The sequence below is a fragment of the Artemia sp. Qi Xiang Cuo genome, chromosome 17, assembly GCF_049724085.1.
Source record: "Artemia sp. Qi Xiang Cuo chromosome 17, ASM4972408v1, whole genome shotgun sequence".
Taxonomy (NCBI): domain Eukaryota; kingdom Metazoa; phylum Arthropoda; class Branchiopoda; order Anostraca; family Artemiidae; genus Artemia; species Artemia sp. Qi Xiang Cuo.
The window spans coordinates 43,992,273-44,016,266 of record NC_142810.1 but is presented as its reverse complement, the minus strand read 5'-3'; the positions used below and the strand labels follow the sequence as shown (position 1 = coordinate 44,016,266).

The 23,994-nt window shown below is 34.8% G+C and overlaps 1 protein-coding gene and 1 pseudogene across 2 annotated transcripts in view; one reads left to right on the top strand and one right to left on the bottom strand.

Annotated features, from left to right (window-relative positions):
* Positions 1–23,994, top strand: part of fliI (FLII actin remodeling protein) — a 110,020-nt gene that overhangs the window by 67,162 nt on the left and 18,864 nt on the right. For both annotated transcript variants that reach the window (XM_089103465.1, XM_089103464.1), the window contains exons 17-18: positions 10,323–10,476; positions 12,711–12,888. In XM_089103465.1, coding sequence (XP_088959591.1) covers positions 10,323–10,476; positions 12,711–12,888 — 332 coding nt within the window. The remainder of the gene's footprint in view (positions 1–10,322; positions 10,477–12,710; positions 12,889–23,994) is intronic.
* LOC148942235 (uncharacterized) lies at positions 3,568–4,490 on the bottom strand (annotated as a pseudogene).

Here is a 23,994-nt window from a genome sequence, read left to right as displayed (position 1 = left end):
AAGAGAAAAGACAATTGCAAAACAACGCGGATATTTCGCCTGTATCACAAACAAGGCGTCTTCACCACGATAGCCAGAAAAAGAACAAGATAAAAATAAAAAAAAAACAAACAAGTTAAAACTAAAAAACCAATAAAACCACCACCAAAAAAACAATTATACAATTAGCGCAAACTGATCCACGTAGGGAAAAGATGCTTTTATGGAGTTAATTTAGTGAGAACACCAAAGCAACTGAGGAAAATAAAAATAGAAATTAATTTAACTATGCTGTTGTGAAATAATCCTTTTATTGGCTATTATTGAAGCAATTCGTTTTGATCTAGCAGGTAAAACAGTCCCCTGGTGATTATTTATAATCTTAATTCCCTTATTGACTGTTGATTCACTTTTTAGAAGATTATCATAAATTGGTTCAATATTTAAACTACCTGTGTCTGTATTTATCGAAAGGTTAGCAAACATATGTTTTTTAATTTCAATGGCTTCTCTCACCCATTGTGTATACCCCTTATCATTTGAAATAACTAAGGCCTTATCAAATTTTACAAAGTGATCTGGTTGAAACCAAATATGTTCTGCTAAAGCCGAAACAAAAGTTTCTGGAGGCTTGCTTAATTGTAGGGTTTTTTATATTGAATTTCGGTGTTTAATAAACCTTTCAACAAATTGTTGGTGAGTCCTACCAATATAAACTTCCCACAAGAACACGGAATTTTATACACCCCACTTACTAAATTTTCCCGGGTTAAATCCTTACCAGAACTAAAGAAACTACCCATTGGCTTCACCGATTGGAAACATGTATCAATACCAAATTTACGCAAAAGCCGTGAAAGTTTCTCACCCAAGCCAAGTACATGTGAAACTTTCACGGATTTTTCTCTCTGTTTGTTTTTTTTTCATGCCTTTTGCTTTACCTATTCGGTTTGGTCTTGCCACGTTTGATGCTCCAGGTTTTTTGGACAAACATGTCTTCAATTAGATTATGTGTATTGATTGAATTGGGTATTGATCGACCCTTTAATTTTGTGCTGTTGAATTTTGTATATTTGATTGTCCAGGCTATTGTTCTTCCGAGGAAAAATCATTGTCAGTTGTCACTCGTTTAAAGAGATTCCTCAGTGACGATTTATAAATGACTACAAAGATGACAGTTTTTCTTTCTATGTCTTTTTACTTTAGTTGATTTGCGCTCTATAAGTTTAATTTAGAAAGAAGGAGTGAAAAAGATCTTTTGTACTTTCTTCCAAGTTATCCTGACTTCTTCAAATTAGTCATTGTTGTAACCCCAAGACCCTTTAAAGAATAAACCACCACTGTAATTGGAGTCTCAAATTATCGTACGACCTCAACTGTTCTTAAGAGCCTTTTGAGGTCCTATAGGTATAGGCTCGTTACGATCACACCGGTAAAACATCAAATTTTTCCAAAGTCGCAACCCACCTAGATCGTTTTTGATGCTAAGCGTTTCTCCCCCCCGTAAAATCCCCCAACAGAATAGCCTCCTTGAAAATCCCCCCATATTCCATTTGGATAATTTTGGATGTTCATTAGAAAGGAAATTAAAAATCCTTGTCACTTGTTTAAGTCAGAGGCAACACCAAAGTAATGTACATAGTAAAGACATATAAAGATTCAATATATTATATTTTTTCTCCAAGAGGTACTTCAAGTGGAAGAGGTGCTCGTGTAAACTTCGTACGAGGCTTGTTCGATTGGCACTAAGTTTTAGTGCACTGTTTAGGATCAAAAGTGATTGGTCGGCAACTAGCCCCCCTCCTCTAGCCCTATTTTCTCAAAATGTATCCAATAAAAACTTTGAGACGGCCATTTTTTTGGAAATAGTTAAAAGGCCAAAACAAGATGCCAAACGACCCAAACGTCTTTTGAAAGCTTTTTTGAAATCTTTGACCACTACAAGATTTGAACCTGAATCGCAAACATAAATAGCTGAGACGCTAACCGAGATAGGTGTTAAACTGCTGTTATAGAATTGTTCTAATTAATCGATTTCAAAGGTTTTGCATATTTTCGCAAAGAATTATGCAAATCCTTTTTCGTGATTAGAGAAGTCTCTCAAGTTTCTGTTTAACTAAAATCGGTCATATAGATGAAATATGGTGCATAGTCTGTCATCAAATCGGACCACTATGTTGTATGGCTTCATACTAATCCTAAGAGTTATTGCTCTCCTCAATTATCCAGAAGGTACATGTTTGGCTACCATGAAAATTAAGTTTTTTAAAAGTAAAAAACGAGAATAGTTTTTTTTTTGGTATTTCAAGCAAAGGCGCCTGAAATTTTCATTGTCCAAATGTTACTTAAGATGTATTTTTAAGAATAGAATGCCGTCTGAGGTATGAAGGTACATTTTTTTTCTAAAAAAATATTCTAACAAAAGTAATAAAATCAAATATATTTTAAGCAAATGCGTCTGAAATGTTCATGGTTAACAAGTTATTTGAGATGTATGTTTTAAGTATAGAATGCTATTGAAGCTTTCCCGAAAGGTACATTTTTCTAAAAAAGTTCTAACATTTGTATTAAAGACGGATATATTTTAAGCAAATATGTATGAAATATTCAAGTAACGCAAGGTACATGATGTATATTTTTTAAGCATAGGACGCTGTTTTGAGGCATGAAGGTGCATTTTTTCTCAAAATGTTCAAACAATGACAAAAAAAAATCTGATATATCTTAACCAAATGCATCTGAAATGATGAAACACCTCTTACATTTAGGCAATATTAAAAAAGAAACTTAAAACTCTAGACATAAACACAGTTAATGAACCTCTCAGATAAAATTAAGTGAATGAACTGGAAGTAATTATTTTGTTCTTACTAAATATGTTAATCTAAATTTTAATGCTTTATTATTTCTGCTGATGAAGACTGTCGTATATGTGGTCAAAATATCCAGACTTTTAAATCTGTTTTCACTGTCTTATAATTGGAACTATCCCATTTGAAAGTCTAGTTGTTCGTCATGGAAAGTCACACTGAATGAGAGACGGTGTGACAAAGTGATAAGAGAAGAACAGTGCGGTTTTAGAAACGGTAGGGGGTATGTCGACCAAATTTTACTCTTAGGTTAATAATGGAGCAGGGCCTGAGTTATCAAACACCCTTGGTCCTCAGTCATAGAGATTATGAGCAATGCGTTTTATTCTGTTGTAGATGAGCTTTAGCGAAGATCTTATCCTTGCATAGTATATTAGAAAAAAAACAAAAAGTGACTAATATTTCCCATGTAACATTATTTCAAAGGTTGTAATTTTTATTCAGATTCATCTGAATTTACTTTGTAATTACGAGAAGAGATATTGAGAATAAAAATAAATTTGATGCCACAAAATAATTACGACATTAGTATATTTAATATTTTTTGCAATCCAAGTTATATGCAATAACAAAACTGGAGTAAAATAATACAAAAAAAGAGAGAATGCTGCAACTATACAACAATGAAATTAATTAAACTGATGAAATCAAAAGTGATGGTGCAAAAATCAGTAAAAAATAGAATCTGATAGGTCTCCACGCAGTACGGTTGTCTTTACTAGTGGCTGTACTTGAATGGCTTCTCACCAGTGTGGATCCTCACATGTTTGATAAGACTTCTATTTTGGGAAAAGCTCTTGTTACATGTATTGCACTTGTATGGCTATTCACCGGTGTGGGTTCTCATATGTTTGGAAATATTACTCTTGTTATTAAAACTGCGCATGCATACGCCACACTTGAATGGCGTTTCACCGGTGTGGGTTCTCATGTGTGTGGCAAGAGTATTCTTGTGACGGAAACTTTGCTTGCATACTTCACAATTGAATGGCTTTTCACCAGTGTGGGTTCTCATATGTATGGCAAGAGAATGCTTGTGACCAAAACTTTGTTTGCATACTTCACAATTGAATGGCTTTTCACCGGTGTGTGTTCTCGTATGCATGGAAAGATTACTCTTGACATTAAAACTGCGCATGCATACGCCACACTTGAATGGCCTTTCACCGGTGTGAGTTCTCATATGTATGGAAAGATTACTCTTGTTATTAAAACTGCGCATGCATACGCCACACTTGAATGGCTTCTTACCAGTGTAGATCCTTATGTGTTGAATGAGATGACTATTGTGCAAACAGCTCTGATTACATGTATTGCGCTTGTATGGTTTTTCAATGGCGTGGGTTCTCATGTCTTTGGCAAGAGCATTCTTAAGGTTATTGCATATAGATCGTTTTTCGTCATTTTGAAGAGATGTCTTAATCTCCTGATTTCCTGCGTCCTCCTCTTTTTTGTCTGGTATTTTCTTCTTCTGGTTAGTCAGCTTCTTTTTGTCTGCATTTTCATTAAAAATGTCTTCTGGTGAGATATTTGTATTAGATAGCTCAGTTACAGTACAGTCCGTTAGAAGCCGATTGGACTGATTGGTTCCATTACAAAAATGCCCGCATGATCACAGTCTTGTTCAATCATTGAATTCATCTTTGATGGTTCAGACATGTAAGCTTAATCAAGTATCGAGTTGTTTTTATCCAATAAAAAACTAACTAATTTTCAAATGTCAGGTATTTTTCTAATTTGAATTAAAACATTAAAATTATTGCTCAGGTATCGTAAATATTTTTGCAGTTTACATAAGAACTTTTACGATTCTGAACTGAACTTGAAACTTTGTTCATCTTTTCTTTCATGCCTTTAAAAAACTTAACTTGTACCTTAAAAAAAAAATCGTTAATAATGTTTCTGGAATATGGAATGAAAATGGTATACGTATGCTGCTCGAGATTTTTTGTTTTAGAATAACTACATTTGTAGACGTGCTGTTTTATAATTTAAAACGCTTTTTAAACTTTTGGTAACTATTGGCTGCGGTTCGCCTTTTACTAGGTTGCAGCTACAGCTGCAACCATGGTTATCTGAGCGATTGCACCGTGTCCGAAGAAATCTTTAGGAATTAATGTTTAAACTTGGAAAAACTTTTTTTGGATAAATTATTCTTCGAAGAACAAATTCTTGTAGAAACTTGTATAGTAAGAAATGAATGAAAAGAAATATTATATTCATAATTTTTTTAATCTGAGGAAAGTATCTAAACCGACCAACCAAAAAATTTACTTCAAAACAGCATTACAGAAAAAGATATTGATAGCATTATGAAATTCTTAAACAAAAAGAAAAAAGGATAAATTGAAAATATCCAGACAAATAAATCTTTCAACTTTTTTTTATTAATTTACATTAAGGAACGAACTGTAGCCCATAGTAACTGAAGTAATAAACTGAATCATTATTTAGATGACAAAATTTAGATGGCAGTTTTGACTAACGTCCATTCAAAAGATGATTTTACTATCTTAACTCTTAGTTATTTTGTGCCGTGGTTTGTTCTTTACTGGGTTTTCATTTATATCCGATGAAACTAGTGTAAGCTCCATTTATAATGAAATGTATAGGTCCTTTATGTAAATTACATTAATAATTATTTTTGTTAATTACAAAAGATTTCTATAGACAGCAATTTCGTTTAAAATGAGCCATTAAACAGCTCACTATTATGGTGATTTTCAAAGTTCTTCTTCGGATTAGTAAGAGACGATCTTCAAAGAATCAGGCAGATAACTAAGTCCATAATTTTTTCTTCAGCTTAAACTTCGTTAATAAGATATTTTAAGATATCCTACATGGTCTAGTGGTTGGGATAGCTGGCTCTCACCCATTTGGCTCGTGTTCGATTCCCATTATGGGAAATTTTTACTTATGATGATTTTTAAGGAATATAATTAAAATAATATTTGATGATTCCCTTAATTACTTCAGTTACTATTGGCCACAGTTCGTTCCTTGATGTAATCAAACGTTTATTCGTCTTACTCGTTTAGAGATTCCAAATAGGTTTATTAGATCCAAGGATCCTTTAATCTATGGTATGAATTTGACTATGATGAGCTGACAATCAACATGAGGCAAAAAAAGGACAAGCCATTTGCTTTTTTGGTACTCTTGCAAACATAAGGCTTGGAAATTGTAAAGAACAGCATCCCCAGAGCCTTTCTACACGAAAGTTTGGATGTATGATGCGAGCCACCTCAGAAGAAATTACCAAAATATATTGTCATTTGTGTAAGAAAGGCTAATTGCCGGTTATTTTGATGGCCACAAACAACGGCTGTAAGCTAATAAACAACATACTGCTAAAGCTAATGCTAATGCTTTGAACATATTACACTGACTGTAATTGATTTTCTTTCTTCTGTGGTCAGAAATGAATGAATGAAAGAAGAAGTAGCGAAAAGTGTTTCGGGCTTTGCAGATGACAGCAAACGAACAGCTGGTGCATCAATTGGTACACGAGTAATGCTTCAAAGAAACATTGCAGCGGATAAAGGCTTAGGAAACTGATCTATGGCCTACGTTAAAGAGTTTAAGAGTATACGATCTGGTGAGATAGTGAATGTTTTGGTACCATTTTTTGGTCAAGAACAGTTGACAAGAATAGGCCATGCTACAATTCGATTTGAAGCACTCAAAGAGGTTTATTATACTAGAAAACAGTTTCCAACAGTACTTTGCACCGGGGATGATTTATGTCAGATTATCGAGTGTTACTACTAACGCAGGGCTGCATCTTGTGTAACTTGATCCATAGTTTTTCCTTGCAAAACGTGGGATTGAACCAGCCAACCTTCGATCAGGATGCAAAGCCTTATCCACGACATTATTGCAAGGTATTATAGACAATAGTTCTTCTATAACCTTATGAATTTTCTTTAAACAGTAAACTTTAATGGCCAATTTACATAGTTTAACTTGGATGAAAGTGAATACATAACATGGTGCCTTTTTTTATCGTCTTTCGTTAATTAACAATTGTTTCTGTAGGAAATTAAATTTTGAGCCCCTAATGAGGCCCCAAACGGTAAACAGCTCATATTAACCAAAAGTTTAAAAATACTTTCCTAAGAAAAGCTTATTAGCGGCAAAAAATAGGCATTTATAACCGATTTGGAATTTGTAGTTATAATTTCAAGTACTTTCAGTATTGCGATGCTATAATGCAAACAAATTTGTAGAAATTGTAAGGAACCAGAATCCCCTCAATAATGATTTCATCTGTGGTGCAGTGGTAGCTAACAACCTCTGGGTTGCAGTGGTAGCTAGCAATCTGGGTTGCAGAGGTATTTAGCAACCTAGTAAGAGACAATTATGTCCAACACTAAGAAATATAATAACCCATAGCTCCTAAAAATACGGTCAGATCAAAACAAGAAGTACACTATTAGAACCACATTGGCCGAAACCCCTATGTAGGAAACAGGCCGTCTCATGGCTTGAACAACAATGGAAATATATTTGCTTGAAAATCAAGAAAAGTTGCTTCAACCATGATATTCTGCATATAAGGCATCTTTTTTTTTATTTCTTTTTTCTATTGCACCTCAGATAGCTTGGCACTGAAAAATTACAAGACAGCTGTTTAATGGCTCATTTTGAAGGAAATTGTTGGGGTTAAAAACCTTTTGTAATTAAAAAAACTTTCTTTTAAACAGAATAAAGTTTGTACGAAAATCTGTATTATTCTATAGAACTGTAGTAACTTATGTTATTTCACTGCATGAGATCCTCTCGACTGACACTATTTATGATCGAGTCTTTATGTAACTTACTAGGTTGCAAGCGACCGCTGTAACTTAGATTACAAACGGGAAAGCCATTTGTATGGCACTATACCCCAGAAAAGCAACTTTTCAAAGGATGCTTTTATTATCTTAACTTTTAGTTACTATCTGTCGTAGTTTGTTCTTTACTAGGTTTCAGTTATATACGATGAAACTTACATAGTCTTGTTTTGTAACGAACTATATAGATTCTTTATGTAATTTCTTAGCATTGGACGTGAGCGTCTCTTACTAGGTTGCTAGCTACCGCTGCAACCCGGATTCAGTTAGTATAGGCTAGAGTTTGCTCTTTATTATATCTCTTACTAAGTTGCTAGCTACCGCTGCAATCCGGATGCAACCCGGAAAACCTGATTACAAACAGGAAAAAGCCTACGGCTTTTTGTTCTTTTGAATAGTAAGAGACGATCCTCAAAGAATCAGGCAGCTAACTAAGTCCATAATTTGTTCTTTATCATAAACTTAATTAATCAGATATTTTAATATTTTCTGCATAGTCTAGGGGTTTGGATAGCTGACTCTCGCCCAGTTGGCTTGAGTTCGATTCCCGGTATGGGAAATTTTTACTTATGATGATTTCTTAAAGAATATAATTAAAATATTCATGTATATAAGGATTCATTTTATTACTTCAGTTACTAGGGGCTACAGTTCGCTCCTTAATGTTAAAATTTGAGATGATGTTTTTAGGAATCTATAAATCGGCAATTTTTACTGACTATCCGGCAATTCAAGTTGAGAACCCTGATTACCAGAAAACAGTTCTTCTATTTACGATTGAGTAGGAGTGGCTGTTCTTAGTAGCATAGTTATCAAGTTAATCCCTGATGTATTTACGTGTGATTCTTGGCTTGTGTTGGGTCGCGGAACTACATGGATTTCTGCGTAGCCTCTACATTAGTGATATACTTTTTCCTAAGTGCCTTGGGTTCATTAGGGGATGGTGGAACTGCGAAAAATGGGCTCATCTCCAGTTTCAGTGTACACAATTTTTTTACGTTTAGTTGTTAACAGTGTCAGTAGCACCTTGATGATGTTAACAGTAACATAACTGCTGACTGTTTAAAATGGTTTCTCTTTCAATCAATTTACTTTGGCTCACCAATCCTTAAAAACAGGTATCCTTAATAGTCTGGGGAAAAGAGAAATATATCAGCAGTTCACTTTATTTTCTGATTTCTTTTTATTTACCGGCCACCCTTGACCTGCCCCCCTCCCACCGCGCTGTGTTTTTCTTTTGTTTTGTTGTGTGTACATTTTTTATCAAGCCAGACAATTCTTCAAACGAATTAAATATCAAAGACAAGTTTTTTTCAACTGAAAGTAAGGAGCAACATTGAAACTTAAAATGAAGAGAAATTATTACGTATATGAGGGAGGATGCCCCCTCCTCAACACCTCGCTCTTCACGCTAAAGTCTTTCGACATTTAGAAAAAAAGTTACTTATTGTTCTAAATAAACAACCCTTGTTTCAAGAGTCGTTTTTATAGAATTGGGACAAATTTAAACTTTAGTGTAAACTGCCCACGTATACGTACTAATTTTTGTTATTTTTAAGTTTCAATGTTGCTCCTTACTTTCAGTTGAAACAAAAAAATTTATTCAATTTTTGATCGTTTTTAAATATGGTAGAAGATGGTTTTAAGAAATCATGGGATGTGACCATTGGTATTTTTGCTCGTATGTCCGATTCAAGCGATACTCGTATTGAGTTTTGTAACAAATAGTCAAAAACACAAAATCAAATAGTCAAAAACAAAAAGTGAAATATTCAAAAACCAGTGTCTTCACAAAGTAATTTTCCTTAGGGTCATTCTTAATTTGTTCTATTAATCATCATCTTTCAATGCTTTTTGTTCCTTTTGTGGAAAACTTGCCCCTCTGCCTGAAATGGTCACCTCTATTTGGAACATTCAACTTCTCAAAAGGCTTGTTGTCTTACTGGCTTAAACAAAACAAAATTTTCCGTTTGGTTTAAATTTACGTATTTAAACAAGAATGACGAATCAAAACTTATGAGTGAGTCAAACTTATTATCCGTGGTAGGTGGATTTTTCCGTGGAGGTGGAGCCAGATTTCTTGGTGTTATTTGAAAAACGATCAGAAATTCTGTCGAAAAACTTTAGCGTAAAGAGCGAAGTGTTGAAGAAGGAATAACCCCCCTGGTATATGAAATAATTTCTGCTCGTTTTAAGTTTTAATATTGCTCCTTACTTTCCGTTATAGTTCTGGTAACTTGAGAAGTGGTACTTAAGATGTTTTGTAGGTAAAACGGGGTACAGTGTCTAGATAAGTTTGAGAACCACTGCCTTATTTATTATATAAATATACCTTAATGTATACATTATTTCTTAATGTATGCATTATTCAATAATGTATACATTATTCAAAAGTTATGAAGGGGAGTCAAGGAATGTCCCTTTAAGTTTCTTTATTAAATTTAATTTGTGATGCTTTTGCAGTCATATTTAAATCCCTTTGAAATGAAATTCTTTGACGTTTTTGAATTATATTGTCGAGAGCATTTGGGTGCATAAGAAATAGGCGTAGAAAAACCAAAATTAGTTTTGAAGCTATAAAGTTGTTCTTTTGTCCGTTTTTTAACCTGAATTTATATGCTGTCTCTTCCGCTTTAAGGTTGATTTGTCCGCCTTATTTATGCCACGTCAACCACCGATGCTTTTATCAGAAGCTCAACAGCTTATTGATGAATGGAACGAAGATCTTGAAGCAATTGAGGCATTTGTCCTTGAAGGAAAGAAGTTTATAAGACTTCCTGAAGAAGAAATGGGTAAAATTAGATTTAGTATTTCAGTTAGGCTTATAATTTGACGGTACTTATTGTACTTTGTTCAATCTGGTATGAAAATGAAGCTGAGTGGCCTTATATACGTTTCAGCAAGCCTAGTTCTAATAATTTTGATTGGTTCAGGAGAACTTAGCTCTTTCATGCCTTTGCGCCCTGGATAAGTTTCACTTTTGCATTGGTAATAATACGGCATTAATCTATAACATGTTTTTCAAAGACAATACACAACTAATAGGACTAAAAACTCAAAATGTAGAAAAAAGGAGATGGAAGCCGTCAACCAAATAGCGCTAATTTGAGTGATAACGTTATTTTATCACCACTATCTCCATTCCTTGTTCTTTGGATGTCAAGACCTTGTCACTTAGCTTAAACTAATTATACATATTATAAGGTATGGGTATAAGTATGATAATATAGGGATTTTTATGGTTATAACCTACGATTATGACTTCGTTCATCGTTTTGAATACGAAAATTGCAGTTTAAAAAAAAGATTTTATTTTAAATATAGTTTTCCGTGATTTATAAAAGGTATTAGATGTAGCAATTTCCCTTAAAACAAACTGTTAAACAGCTCTCTATGGTGTTCCGGTGCCCAGCTTGCTGCGAAGGAAATAAACGGAAACACCATACTTCCGATGCAGAATTCCATGGTTCCAGCCACTTTCCTTGTTTTTTAACCCAATGGCTTTCTTTTGTTGTTCAAGCCAGGGGACTGTAAGTTTCCTTCATATGGTTTTCCAAGTTGGTTCCAATGGTATGCTTTGTGTTTCGATCTGACACCATTTTTAGGGGGTTTCGAGGCTATTTACTGTTAATAATGGGATGTTTTCGTCTTTTACTAGGTTGCAGCTACTGCTGCAACCATGATAAGGTAGAATATACTTACGCTGATTACCTATTACTCCGTATAGGTATAAGTATAATAGCGCAGGTGTAATAATAAGTATTAGGTTGATTGCATAATGTGAAGCACCAGCACAGACGGCATCCAGCTGAATCCTGAAGTACATCTGAGTGATATAGACTTCACTAACGACATGGCCGAACTAGAATCGTGCATGTAACGACGTCAAGAACTCTTAGACTAAGTGAGGGAGAGAGGCTGCCAGGTCGGTCTAAAAATAAATATTGAAAAAACAAAATAGATGGCCACAACAGACTCATCCCTGACCATCGCTATTGGAAACCAACAGTTAAAACAAGTCGTCCATTTCAAATACCTAGGGGGCATAATTGAAAAAAACGATAAACCACAAAAGAAGTACTAACAAGAATTGGTCAAGCTAATGGAGCCTTCAATAAATTACGGAAAGTTTTGTGGTGTCAAAGCTTCTCTCTAGAACTGCAATTACAACTATTTAATAGCAACGTTCTGCCAGCTCTACTTTACGCAGCCGAAACCTGGTATTTGAACCAGGAATAGGAGAAGAGAAATATTACTTTCTAGAACACATGTCTCAGAAGAATTTTCAAAATTCAATAGCACCAGAGGATAACCAATCGATCCACCCGCGGTAAAACGAGTCAGCCTCTTACGATAGATATAATAAGAGTTCGTCGCTGAAGATCCCTTGGCCACGCACTACGTATGGACAATCCCTGGCTACCGAATGCAGTGCTCGACTGGCAATCATTAGGTACATACGGCAGAGGCAGACCCACAAGCACCGTGCACCGAACGTAAAAGACAGATCCGCGAAACCTAAAAACTTCAATCCAGCCTTAGTGGGGGAATGTACTGGCTGCAGCAAATTTGCAGGAAGATTGGGGGTTCCTTCTTGGTGCCTTGGGCGTTTTGGTGCCTTGGTGCCTCTAGAGGCACAGGCAGATCTAAGGTCTGAGGTAAGGCAGTATATGCTCATGCTAATCATAAACAATGCAATTGTACTTATGCATAGAAGGCTCAGGAACCTGGATTGGATTATGCTTAAATCTATCATGCTTACCATCCACAGGAAATCTAAGAAGTCTTGAGTTTGCTATTGTAACAAAAATAAATAAAAATCTGGAGTCTAGTTAATATAAAATGTTTGGCCATTCTTTAGTCCTATTCACTTTCCTTTGATTTTTTTTATTTTTAATTGTTGTTTCGAAATTAATTTATTTCGGGGTATGGGTAAAATTTCATTTTCGATAAGGCAACGCTGATAATCTGACCTTGATAAATTCTGAAGATTACTTTGATATAGGTGATGCTTCTTACTTTGTAGGACATTTCTATTCTGGTGATTGCTATGTGTTTTTGTGTCGCTACTGGATCCCTGGGGATATACCAGAAGAAGCTGGTGCAGAACTTGAAGAGGATGTTGAAGATGATTTTCAATGTGTTGTCTATTTTTGGCAGGGTCGAGATGCATCAAATATGGGCTGGCTAACTTTCACTTTTAGGTAAGTTACATCCTTCTAAACTATAACTTATTGTCAAAACAATGGAATATCAAGTATTAGGAGAACATTGTGCTGTGTATATTAGTGTACACTCAATAGAGACCAATAGTGTTCTATATTAACCCAAGTTTGAAAGTTTAGAATGTGGGAGAGTGAATATACTCTAATTTTTGCGTTAATTTAAAAAATTTGAACCTTAATAAAGGGACATATCTCCATAAAAAGTATTTTGCGTAATAAATATATTTTTTTGATCAGAGATAAGATATTTATTTTAAAAAATCACTATCATAAGCCCACTAAGGGCCGAATTCGGCCTTCGGAGTCGAAAATATCATAAGAAAACACGAAAATTGGCAAAAATGCCAAAACAACAACAAAAAAGAAAAATGACAATGAATAGTTATTCATAAGTCACAAATTTAACTGTAAAAAGTCAATTAAAATTGTAAAATGTAAAACTGGTCAAAGTAAACTAAAAAAAATTAAATAAACACAAGTTAAAAAAAGTAAAAGGGACATTGAAAAAAAGTGGGGGGGACAAAAATAAGTGAATAAATACAAAACGTAATATATATATATATATATATATATATATATATATATATATATATATATATATATATATATATATATATATATATATATATATATATATATATATATATATATATATATATATATATATATATATTCATATAAAAATGCAATATACATACATATATATATATGCATTTTTTGCTGGGTTTCTTATTGCATTTTTTTTGCAAATAGAAGCAGTGAGTATGACCCCTTGCCTTCTTTAAAAATTATTCGCAAGGATCTTTTTTTGATAGATTCAATTTTTTCCGATTTTTCGCGGGAGATACCAGGGTGCCAAACTGGACAAGCATATTCATATCATAATTTGTTCTTGTGATATCGCTTTTTTACGCTCAATCATAGAGGGTTGGGAAAGATCCTAATCGAACCAAACTTTGAGATCTTGTCCCGTTTCTTCATCCCGTAGTATGCCGGAAAACTTGATTTTTGCCTTAGAAAGGTTCATATGGTCATTATGCCATTTTTATCACGAGTAAATAGCTATTTAATTGCGAAGGGTTGGGAGGGTGGGGGGTTGGGTTCTTCGCTTTGTCGTAATCTCGCTACATGCTGCCATCTATAGGTAGTTTTTGGCTCCTAGACACAGATCTCATACCCTACAGTCATTAAATTGAGTTTACTGAAGTATTCTAATTTTATGTTGAATAATTATTAATATGACATTTACATTGATATGGTCGTGGGCTAACTACTCATTACATTGTTGTACGCTTATTGTTATTGTTTTTGTGATAAGTTGGATAAAGAAACACAGAATTGTAATGAGTAAAGACATGTATAATATGCAGAAAATTATATACAGAGGATTGCCAGATACTGGTCTTAGCTTAAGAAATCTCCTAAAAAAGACACAGTCAGCATTACTAATTGGCAAATCAAGTACCATTATTTTAGTTAGTCTTAAGGGAATGTAGGTTAAAAGAAGAGACGAAGCCATTCTAATGGCGTCAGTTTAAAAAAAGTCGTTCTCTTTTAAGTTTTTTGTCAAAGTAAGAAGTTTTTCAGTAGAGAGAGGTGTGTAGTCTGCGGTGTTTTCCTCATCAATAGATTAACTAGAACAACTATATATTTTTATTCCATTTATGCTCACTGGTATTGAGTATCAATATCAGTAGGTGCCATAACCACAACTGAATAATCTTCTTTCTTGAATTTGTTATGTGAGATTTATTGCAAAGTATCCTCAAGACACTGATAGCTCAGTTTGTCCAGTACCACCACATCCTGATACAATCATTTTCAGAAATGTTGCACCATGGCTTATGGTAACTGAGTCTACAATGTTGTCAATAGCTCTCATTTGATCAGTATTAAGCGACTTGTAGTCATTTTTCAACCTTTCTTCGGTCTCACCATTTAAATCTGTTTGTTTGCATTTATCAAATCATCCATAAAATCTGCTGCTCTGTCAGTGACTCCTACCGCAATTGCATTTTTCTGGGTCATCTTCAATGGTCTCATGATTATTTTTTGCTTTGAGAATTTATTTCGCATGTTTTCAACTGTGTCTCAACTTTGTGGATCTTTTTTAGGAAGCTCCTCAAAATCCTCATACCTTCTCAGTGTCCTCTTCATCTCGCTCTCTTTTGAAAGGTCAGCATGTCTAAATTGTCTGGAAACACTACAATTTATTCCAAAGAAGCCTATCAGCAGCTTCAACTGCTCCAACTTGATGGGTTTTCACAGACTTCCATAAATAAGGCATTGTTCGTCTTGCAAACATTCTTCACTTCCTTCCACATTGCTTCTACTTTGACACTCTCTGCTTTATCAAGTAATTGGTAATGTAAAATGGCAATTTGGAGCCTAAATGGCTGGAATATTGAACATCAGTGTTTGCTTGATTAGCTACTAGTAATGCAAGACTGTAGTCACTTATGGAACACTCGTCATCTCTTCGGAGCAGGTTATTTATTCTCTTTCGTGGGTATTTACGGTCTGTACCATGAGTCAAGCAGTCAGTGACGTCATGGAATAATGGTACTCCTTTGCGGGACGAGGAAAACCAAACTTATAATATGTAACTCATCTTCCTCCTTCGCTCTTGTACTTTATTTAACAGCATTTAATATAACGGCGCATTTGATGGTCTCAAATGCTAACAGCATTACATATATATATATATATATATATATATATATATATATATATATATATATATATATATATATATATATATATATATATAATAAATAATCCAGGGTTTTTACCACAGGGGGGGGAGGGGGTGAAAAAGTGAGGTTCTTTTAGAAAAGATTTAATAAAACATTTGTGAATTTTAAATGTAGTTTCCATAGTTTTAAAATGTTCCCTTCTGAGGAAAAAACCACTAAAACAGATCCATCAACACTTTTCTGAATTTACTGGGGGCCAATATTACCCCCCCCCCACCCTCCACACACACACAAAATATTCTATATCAGATAATTCTCCCAGAAAATTCTGTCCCAATGGAAAATACCAACCTTATATAAAATTCCCCAAAACATAAAATTGAGCAGCAACAGAGAAAGTAAGAAAATAGGTACATCCAAATGTCAATCAGATGCCATGAGGGGTAACAAAAGGACCAGTTTTAGGACAGGGGCTGGTTGGTCTCCAATCCCTTTTAACTAAAAAAAGGACTAGAATTCTCAATTTGCAATCTACTGAGCATCCTACAAAGCTTCCAAAAGGGGGGGGGGGGGAGTTAAAGAGGAGGAAGGGGCAGCACCCATCCTATATAGAATAATTTCTGCTGGTTTTAGGGTATATTGTTGCTCATTACTGAAGGATACACACTTTGAAGCATTTTCCCCCTCCCTAACTAAATTGGAAAAGAATATAGGTAGCAGTGGTTGTCCTCTAATCACTTTATAATCTTAAAAAGGGCACTGGAACTTCTGATTTTCCAATTTAATGAGCCCAAATACAAGGTTTGTAAGACCAAACCTCCCATTAAAACTTTATATCTTAACAAAGGACAATTTGCATAGCTTACAGCCCTTGTCCCAAGGGCTCAGAGGGGGTTGGGGGCGATTCCCCCTAACCTGGAGGCACAGATATGACATTTTTGACTATTTTGAACAAAACAGCTGCCTCAATATTTTGATTGGATGGGATTGAGGGATGAAAATAGTGTTGCCAGAGGCTAGTTGCCTTCCAATCAATTTGACCCATAAAAGAGGGCACTAGAACTTTTGATTTGCAAGCAAATAAGCTCTATTCAAAGTTTATTTCCCCCCCCCCTCTTTTAATCTGAAGTGCTTCTGGGAAATCAAGACAAGTAATGAATTGAGCCCTTATGGCTCTTTCCATTAGGCAATGCTAAAGCATGCCTTTTCCTTAAATTGGCAAGCAGGGCTAGATCTTGGGGGGGGGGTGGATAAGGCAAGTGCCCTGAGTGGCATGTCCTGTGAGCAACAAAACAAGCTAAAATTGCATTATTTATGGGCCAAACTTGTAATATTTTCAGTAGTGGTGGTGGAGTAGGGGGCAGTGTGGGCTAAAATTGCCCCCCATAAGAAAAAAGCCAAGTCCAACTGTGCCTGAAAGTAAAACTTTCAAGGTCCATTCTAATGAATTTATGAAACTTTCCAAAAACTTTATATGAAACTCTGACCTTTTTTAATGTTGAAGTAATGTAAACACAATAAATAAACAAACCACCATTTAAAATAGCTTATACAAGTTACTGTGTTTCTTTCAGCCAATGAATGTATAATATACTAAAACAAATTGAAAAACATTCAAATTATTACTTTATAATGCCCAAAATGTTTTTATTAATCAGATTATTAAGATTTCTTCTGTTATTCTACATTTATAATATTACACTTTGGTAAATTATGCACTCAATAGCTTGCAGACATAAATTTAAAATGCCCCCCCCCCCTCCTAACTTTTTTGGCATTAACTAAAGTTTTAAGGCAAAAATTTTGCAAAATTGGCAGAAATTATGTAAAATTCCAGATTTCTTTAAAAAAATTTGACAGAAACATGGTATAGTATCAATTCAGTAAAATCTATGAAGTCCCCCCCCCCTCCAATGGAAAGAGTCTTGGGCTGCCCCTGTGCAGGGGAAATATAGTTTAAGCAACGTGTTATGGTTTTATGATTAGACAAGGATTAATAACTAGTTTTAGTACATTTCTGGTTTTTAATGTTTTTCTAAGAATGTCATGGTGATTTCTTTTCTTAAGCCCCGTTTTGCAATGCAATTCATTATAATGTACTAGATGATATTCTTTATTTATAATTTACAGCAGCTATTGGTTAACCATATTTGGTATAAATTTAGGACCAATACTGGTGATAAAGAGACATGCCAAAAAAAACAATTCCCACTTCATAATATGCAAAATTATCCTAGTTAGCATATTATCCAAGGGGACACCCCTATCCTCACCATTCTCTTTGTTTAACCAGTTTTACAATCACATTTTACAATATTTTGTCTTTTCTCCAAGTCTTGATACTTGTTTTAAAACAAACACTCAAGAGCCATCTAGCAAATCTAACCTAACCTAAATTTATTAATATTAGCCAAAATATCTTTTTAGTAGATGCAGTGATGGTGTTTAACTTCCCTATATAGAATAATTGAAAACAGAAGAAATGCAATCAAATGTTTATTTTAAACAATTTTGCAAAAAATAATTGTACAACAGTGAAAATAGTAATGATAAAGGTGTTACCTATGGAAAATACGTTAACTAGGGTAAAAAACCTTTTTCTGGGAAAGACCACTTTTCTGGGAAAATAGTAATGGGTTTTTGGACCACCCCATTTTTACTACAGCATGATGCAATGTGAGGGCAGTAGCAAGAACTCTGCCTCCTTGGTCAAATTTTCACAAATAATTTGTCAGCATAAATAAAAAATGTGGTCTCTTTTGACAAGAAAAAATTATATTTAGCCTAATATTTGTGATTTATAGAATGAACGTCAAACAATAAAAGTTACATTTTTAGAATCAGAAGAAAATCAGTTTTCTGATAATATGTGAATAAAACCAAAACGCTAAAAGGATATACACATCCGAATAGGATAATTGGTATTTCCAAAATGAGGTCCTTGTAGGTAAGTCAATAAACTAATAATTTCACGTGTTTGATCTTAAATAATTTTAATAAAAACCATATTAATATATAGCTTAGATTAAGGAAAAATTCTACTTTAGCTACTTTAGGAAAATAAAACTTTCAGGGATGGGTCTACAGGCCAAAGTATGTCCCAGGAAGGTACTTTGAATTTTGACCAAACCACATTTTACCTTAATTTTCAGTGATCTTTATATTTTTTTCTGGCCTTAGTTCTGAAAATGCAATTCCTTTTAATTGAGTAAAATTTTAAGCCACATCAATGTTTTTTGTTTTTTTTTCAAAATTTAGGAAATGTATTTGCGTAGCTTTAAAAACATATAAATTGGGATTGAGCAAAGTTGTGAAGCTGAAAACAATTGTGTGATACTTCATTTAAGCAGAAGATCTATTTTCCACAGTTTCACTTTAATAACACACAGACTTTTTAAGGTCATATAATGTCAGACCCTCTAGAGGAAGAAGGAGTGGAGGTAGGTACTTCAAAATACCTTTCTGGGACATATTTTGGTCAATATATACCAAATCACACTATTGAGTTAGGACTAAAGCGAATACACCATTCGATGCCTTTTTCCACGCCGACCACGAATATTGCAGCAATTGCAACAAAATTGCAAAGGAAAAAAAAAGAAGGAAGGAACAAAAGGGAAGATGGACGAAAAAAGAAGAGAAAAAGAGGTAAGGAAGGAAGAGCAAGGTATGTACGAACAAACACTACGTTACTGAGCTTTGTGGCTCTCCTAGATCGAGGTGTACCTTTAGAGATAGAAGTAAACAGATAGATAAAACATAATGAAGTCAAAAAAGAGAACCTAATACGCATAGATGGATCAGGGCTGCGATATGGCAAAAGTATGCATGTGAAGTTCACCTCTAGCAACGAGCTCCAAAAGATGCTCGCTAAAACTGAAGCCGGAATGTTTGTCATTTGATGAAAGAGATTGTATACGTCGAAAGTTGCGAAACAAAACCCACTTTTGTGAAAATAGAAAGAATACCGCTAGAAATGGGGTTGTTAGATCTCCAAGAGACATTGGAAAGGTATGGTAGGGTTTTCTCATGCAAACGTGAGTATTACTCTGGTGACGGATATGTCGAAACAGCCAAAATAAGAGCAATTGCAAGCATGAGAGTAGATAAGGACATCCCGTCTTTCATTTTCGTAAATGGAACGAGAATACGGATATGGTATGATGGCTAAATCAAAACTTGCATTATATGTGATGAAACAGGACATTTAGCAGCTCAGTGTCCTTTTTCCTCACAGAGGTCGCAAAGAAACATAACATCCGAACCAAGTGGCCCTAATGCCGTTAGTAGCCAAAGCAACGTTCGGCCGGAAAAACAACCTGCAAACCAAACCAACCTGAGACCCAGAGTAAAAGAAACTGAACAGGAAAAGACAAATGCGCGTAAGAATCAGGAAGAAAAAATAGATCGTGAAACGGAGAAAATGAAACAGAAACTCGCAAGATCAGAAAAGCGCAAAACGAACCGTGAATACAAGGACGAGCTAGAAAGAAAAAAGAAACTGGAGAAAAATGGACAAGATACTGCTAGCGAAGATGAAGAGTTCCAAGAGGCTTGCAGCAGGAGTAGCTCACTACCGGGAGTATTCACTAGGAGTATGAAAAGGAGCAAAAGATCACAAAGAATCGATAGTGTGGAAGAAATCGTACAGAGCAGCAACAGCCCTTCGGCAAGCCAGGCTTTGAAACTAATCGATTGCGCTGAGACGTCTTTCTCGTCAGTAGAAGGATTAGAAAGCAAGAACTAGAGAAAATGCAGAAGACATGGTGATAAATCAGCAAAAGCTTCCAAAAAATTCGCCACTTTGGTAAATGGAATAAAGCAAAAAAGTAGACAAATAATGCTAAAAGGGTATCTACTAAAAGAAAGAATAGACTTAGCATTTATACAAGAGAATGACACAAGCGAATTAAAAGGTTTAGAGCCTGAATATAAGTATGTTACGAATTGCAATGCGGGTGGAGGAAGCGTGGCGATAATACATGAAGAAAAGCTCCATGTAAAAAACGTTCAAACCGATACAGACGGGAGAATTATCAGGTGTGAGATAGGTGGGTGCAAATTTGTCGACATAAATGCTCCATCTGGGTCGCAAAACAAAAAAGTACGAGAAGTATTCTTCGAAGAAAATATAGCCCCATATATACCGAAAGATATTGAAAGCACAGTTTTCCTTAGAGATTTTAACTGCATAACAGATAGGCAAGATGCTGTGGTACAAAGTGAAAATACTTGCTTGCCACTGAAACAATTCATGCGTGCTGCGGGCTTTTTTGAAGTTCGGAAAGAACACTTGAATCCAAGGAGTTTCACTCGGATAGGCTGGACGGCGTAGGGAGAAGGAGCTAGACTCGACCGCATATACACGTCAGTTGAGATCCTTCCACAAATAGACAAAATCGAGAACAAATTTTTACCGTTTTCTGACCATCAAGCTGTGTTTGCCACATTGAGAAACGACTAGAAAAAAAATCTTCCTTCAGAAATTTGTCATGGAAGATAAATACTGAAGTAATGAGAAACAAAGAATTCACAAACGTAACAGAAAAGATATTAGAGGTACTGAAAACTGTCGAGAAAAGTAGCCTCCCGAAACATTGGGAAAGTGTAGCTAAACCAGTGATTACAAAAGTGGTCCAACAAATCTCTCGTGATACAGAAAGGTTTGAAGAGCAACACGTCAGCTTTCTATACAAAGTAGTTTACCAGCTAATAAGAAATAAATGCAGTAAAAAACTGAAACAAGGAATATTCTGAGGCTCTATCAGAGATAAGAGAGGTTGAGCATAGGCGGGCAGAAGCAATAAAAATAAGAACAAAAGTAGGTGAACGTATTCAAAACGAACAGTTAACAACAACTCTCACATGCCACGAGAAGAAAAAAATAAGCCAACAACAAATGAGAAGAATACGAAATCAGAAAGGGGAAGTCCTTGAAAACGAAAAAGATATATTAAAAAAAGCAAGAGATTATTACCCGAATGTGTTCAAGAAAGACAAAGAAGAAACCGAAGACGAGCAAAAGAAGATACGAGAATTTATTGAGGAAATCAATATAAAAAAAGTAACCGATGAACAGAAGGAAATGCTAATAATCGAAATCAGTGCAGAAGAAATAAAAACAAGTATTATCGGAAACGAAAAACAACAAATCACCGGGCAGAGACGGCATACCTTACGAATTTTATAAGCATCATGCAAATGAAATAGCCCCGATTCTGTCTGAAATGTTCAACGAGATGCTAAATAGGCCCGAAGAAAAAATTAAATGTATTGATCAATGAAGCTCCTACCAAAGTCAGGAAATCTTGAAGAACTGAAGAACTGGAGACCTGTAAATTTAACAGACTGCGACCATCGGATCCTCACCAAAGTTCTTGCAAACTGACTAAAAAAGGTACTTGCTACGTTGCTAAGTAAGCGACAAAAAGGAGGATTAGATGGACGGAAAACAGCTGATGTTCTAAGAGCCATACGAAACGTAATACACGTGATAGAAAAAAAAAGAAGGAGAAAGGGAAATACAGAATCACAAACTTTGACATTCGAAAAACATTTGACAAAATAAGAAGAACAATCTTACTTATTATACTAGTGGCATACGGTTTCTGTAAAGAGTTTATCGTATGGATAAAAAAGACCTTGAAGAAAATAGAACAGACAATTGTGATAGGTAATATGGAAAGCGATAGCTTTGAAGCAGAGACAGGAGTGAGACAGGGATGCCCATTAAGCTCTTTATTGTTCGGAATATATATTGACTCTTTGTTGCGATATTTGGAGCAAGAGATACAAGGAATCGAGGTAGGAGGAACCCAACAAAAGATAGAAGGATTTGTCGATGACCTCACGATTTTCACGGAAACAGACATGGATTAATTACGAGCTCTGCATTGTATAACTAAGTACTGGGATTTGTTCAGACTATAGTAAAACAAACAAAAATGCGAAGTTCTGTGTTTAAGCGAAGAAGAACTTCAGTTTATTGGCGGGATAGAAAGGATCGATGAAATAAAGGTTTTAGGTATCCAATTGAGAAAAACATCGAAAGAGACGGAAAAAGTAAACTGGGCTAAAACATTGCAGAAGTTTCAGTCGGCACTTGCTTACGGATATGGAAGAGCCTTCAAAATATTTCAAAAAGCTGAGTATGTTAATATTTACTGTTGTCCAGTGATATGGTATTTCGCTTCAGTATCAAACCCCACAAAGGGCATCCAGAAGAAAATAAAATCATTGATATATCAGTTCGTCTGGTACGGAAAACCCCCTCCAAAGCTTGAATTTACAGATATGTTTCTAATGAAAAGCCCAGGAGGCCTACAAATAATTAACACAAAAGCCAAGATAAAAGAACTTCACATGAAAACAATCATCGAAGAAATCCATTTTGAAGAAACAACCCCTATGAAAAATCGGTATAACGCATGGGTGAGAAATGAAGGGAGTGACTGCCCAAATTCGGTACAAAAGCATTTCAGAACTGTCAAAGAATTACTGGAAAAAAGAATTGCAAACACTGATAGCAAAAAAATCAACAAAACGGATATGAAACAATGGTTCATTTCGCAGGAAAACTTACCTCCAGCAAAAATTCTAGAGACGAGTGACCGTGACGATGAAAAACTGAAGAAAATGTTCGACCTGATTCACTCTTGTTTCTTACCGCCGAAGGTTAAAGAGCATGTGTTTTTCCAAGTTCACAAAATACTGCCAACTGAAGAGAGAAAACATAGGATAGACCCCACCAAGTCGACTGGAAGGTGCGGAAATCAAATTGAAACACTTGAACATTTAATTCCTCACAGCAAAAGTGTAAAAACAGAATTAGGAGAATTAAAACAACTGTTAGGTAGTGAAATACAAGAAATTGAGGAACTAGTCACTGCAAAAAAGATTGTAGAATTAAAATCGTGCACGGCAATCAATCAAACGAAAAAACACAAGGATTTGGCACACATTTCACACAATTCAGTAACATTTTTTGGGAAGCGTAAATAAAAGATATAAACTTAACAGTGGTCATAAAAAAGGTAAGCGTTCAGTGGCATAGGCTAGTGAATATAGGTAAAGGCAAACATAAAAAAGAAAAGTGAAGGTAAAGGTAAAAGTGAGGTTTTTTTTTTGTTTTTCTTTAGAAGAGAGTAAAAAAAATGAAAATTTTGTTTTAGAATTTATAATTAGAATTTGAAATGTTTTTATTTAAAAAAAGGAATAAAAAAAATGATAAAGAAAGGAGTATTAAAAGTAGGATAAAAATAAAGTTTTAAAGAGAATTGAGAAGTTATTGAACGTAGGATAATGATAATGTTTTAATCAGGATTGAGCAGCCAAAGGGGAAATGTAAGATGAGTAATAAGGGTAAAGGAAATGAAGTGGGAAGATAATG